General features: G+C 51.2%; 1 protein-coding gene across 1 annotated transcript in view; it reads right to left on the bottom strand.

Annotated features, from left to right (window-relative positions):
* khdrbs1b (KH domain containing, RNA binding, signal transduction associated 1b) overlaps positions 1–1,552 on the bottom strand; it is a 5,488-nt gene extending 3,936 nt beyond the window's left edge. The window contains exons 1-2 of the mRNA XM_034544910.1: positions 1,459–1,552; positions 14–135 (exon numbers count right to left, since the gene is read on the bottom strand). Coding sequence (XP_034400801.1) covers positions 14–135; positions 1,459–1,552 — 216 coding nt within the window. The remainder of the gene's footprint in view (positions 1–13; positions 136–1,458) is intronic.
* Positions 1,553–2,706: the final 1,154 nt, after the last annotated feature.

The raw sequence follows: 2,706 nt of genomic DNA, 5'->3' as shown, positions 1-2,706 counted from the left end.
CCCCCCCCCACACCTTGGGGTACTGTTTGACGGGTATGAGCACGCGCTCCTTGAGCTTGATGTTCTTGGTGGTGAAGAGGTCCAGGTACGGGTCCGCCTCCTTCTTGGTCTCGCCTTTCTGGATTCTATCGACTTCTAGGAAGGGGGGGGTGGGGGGTGGGGGGGGGGGGGGAGGACGTGTCATAAGGTTACAACCACCGGCACGTTGTCATCACATTACCGATGACCGTTCATCTCATAGTGTGAATAATCGGTAGAATATCGTCGCAATATCAATATTTATTGGATAAGAATGTCGTTACGTGTGTTTTTCTCGGTCTCGCACGTGTTAATGAATCGTTTTCTTTTCCCACTATTTGGTCAAATAAAGAAAAAAATAAAGAATGTAAATCACGAGACCAAAATCGATAATGAAAAATGCTCTTGAACCGCCGGCTTCAATCCCCCAAACCCATTCACTATAAGCCCCCCCCCCCCATTACACCTCCTGTCACACAGCAGCACCTCCTCGTCTCCAGACCCCAGACCGCCACCGCATCACTCCCACCTCGCCAAAGACCACGATGTGCAAAAACTCCCCCACAGACTACCAGCTGCAGATGGAAGGGGGGGGGGGGGGGGTGCATGGTAACCATCTGAACCACCAGAGACCATCTGAACCACCAGAGACCAGCTGGACCACCAGAGACCATCTGAACCACCAGAGACCAGCTGGACCACCAGAGACCAGCAGCAAAGAACCTGCAGCTTTGCAGCAAAACCCCACTGAGTGTCTGAGAGCACGTGGGCAACGATGACCAAAACTAAAAGCATCACTCAACCAGCAGCTGCTGCCACTTCACCTCCATTTCATTATCATAAGAAGTCATATAATAATAAAAACAAATGTATACAGAGAGAATAGAGATAACAGGAGAATGCGTTCAACGCTGTAGCCAATAGCAGAGGCAGGACAGCAGCCTCTTCCTGCTCAAGGACACTTCGGCAGCGGGGTACCTGAAGGTCTCCGGTCCCGCCGCCTCTCGGCTCCTAAAGGAGCGAGCTGACCCCGCCCCCCGGTCCCGGTCCCGGTCCCGGTCCCGGTGACTGGCGCACATCCATCACAGCGCATCAACATCAACATGGCACCGGACGACCGTGTGTCCGCACGAGAGGATTATTGAGATGACTCATTTACGTTAAAGCGTCTCAGACCTCATCTTCACCATCATCATCACCATCATCATCCCCATCACCATCATCATCCCCATCATCTAATAAACTCTTCCGTCCATCGGGTGAACGGAGCCGTCCACGTCTCTAACACATGGCGCCACCACAGGAGGTGTGCCGTTTATTTATGTTGAGGAGGTGCGTTCACGAGCCTGACCCCCCCCCACGCCCCCCACGCCCCCCGTTCCCAAACCACAAAGATAACACCCGCAAAAACGGGACTTTTATTTGATTTTCTTTTTTTACCTGCGTTTAAAAGTTTCATGGCGTGCGTAAACGACGCGTCCAGGCTGTCCTTCTCCGCCAGCAGCTCGGGCAGATATTTGTCGTCGTTCTCCATTTTGAGTGTAGATGGGGACGGGGCGGTGGGGGAGGTGGTGGTGGGGGGGGGGGGGGGGGGGGGGAAGGTGGAGGTTGAACGGAGGGAGTCACTTTGTGTGCAAAAAAATTATTAAAAAAAATATAGCCAGAAAAAAAAAATCCCAACAATAAGAGAAAAAAATAAGAGAAAAAGAAGAAAAAGTAGGTCCAGTTACGCAACTACGGAGCGGCGCGGAGCCTCTGTGCGGGGCGTTTTTTTTTCTGCGTCTCTCTCCGCTCCTTCTCGCTCGGGGTCCGGGGTGGGGGGGTGGGGGGGGAGGGGGGGTGTAGGGAGGAGGAGGGGGGGTTGTTTGTGTCCTTCTCCCCGGCCGACTGGAGCTCCCTTCTTTGCAGCAGCGCTGGCTGGACGGGAATGAGAGAACAACAGCTGGAGAGGGTGAGACGGGGGGATATATCCCACGCGCGCCGGCGGAAGTGAGCTCAGATGATCTGACGCCGCCTCCCGTGCCGCCGCGTCCCGTGCCGCCGCGTCCCGTGCCGCCGCCTCCCGTGCCGCCGCGTCCGGTTGACGCGCGTTGACGTCCCGCTGCTCTCACGAAGATAATAATAAACTTATTAGGACGACGTATGCGATGCGCGTTTCAGATTCATTACATGTAATTAGTGTTTGTTCATATCGGAAGGAGACGACAGATTAATCATTGAGACGTTTTTTTTTATTTCTCTCATGTTTTGTATGCATCGCCTTATAAGATATTATTAGATTATTATTATAGCATATCAAAGGTTGTGTCTTATTGAGAGACAACACATGCTTTAAAACTTGAGTATAGACTTTATTATTTTGGGGATAATACATTAAAGTCTCACCCGCAGGCGGAGTGACATGAACATGGGAAATAAACTATAACTTGTGCGCGTTCTTTGATAAATAGAGTTATAAAATATTAGAAAAAGCAATAGATCTATGAAACTAAATGACAATGGAGATCATATTCCAAACCCTATTATGCATTGCATTGTCTCGTGCTGCGTTGTAATACATGTTCACATCGAGTGCATGATAATTGGTGAGATTGAGATAATGATGATGACACCCTTCAGTGTTTCATTTGTGGCCGGAACTTCAGCTCACACCGCGTGCCCGTGCAGGGAGACGCGGAGCGCGGTGTC

This window comes from Cyclopterus lumpus, chromosome 11 (assembly GCF_009769545.1).
Source record: "Cyclopterus lumpus isolate fCycLum1 chromosome 11, fCycLum1.pri, whole genome shotgun sequence".
Lineage (NCBI taxonomy): Eukaryota > Metazoa > Chordata > Actinopteri > Perciformes > Cyclopteridae > Cyclopterus > Cyclopterus lumpus.
This window is presented reverse-complemented; position numbering and strand designations above follow the sequence as displayed.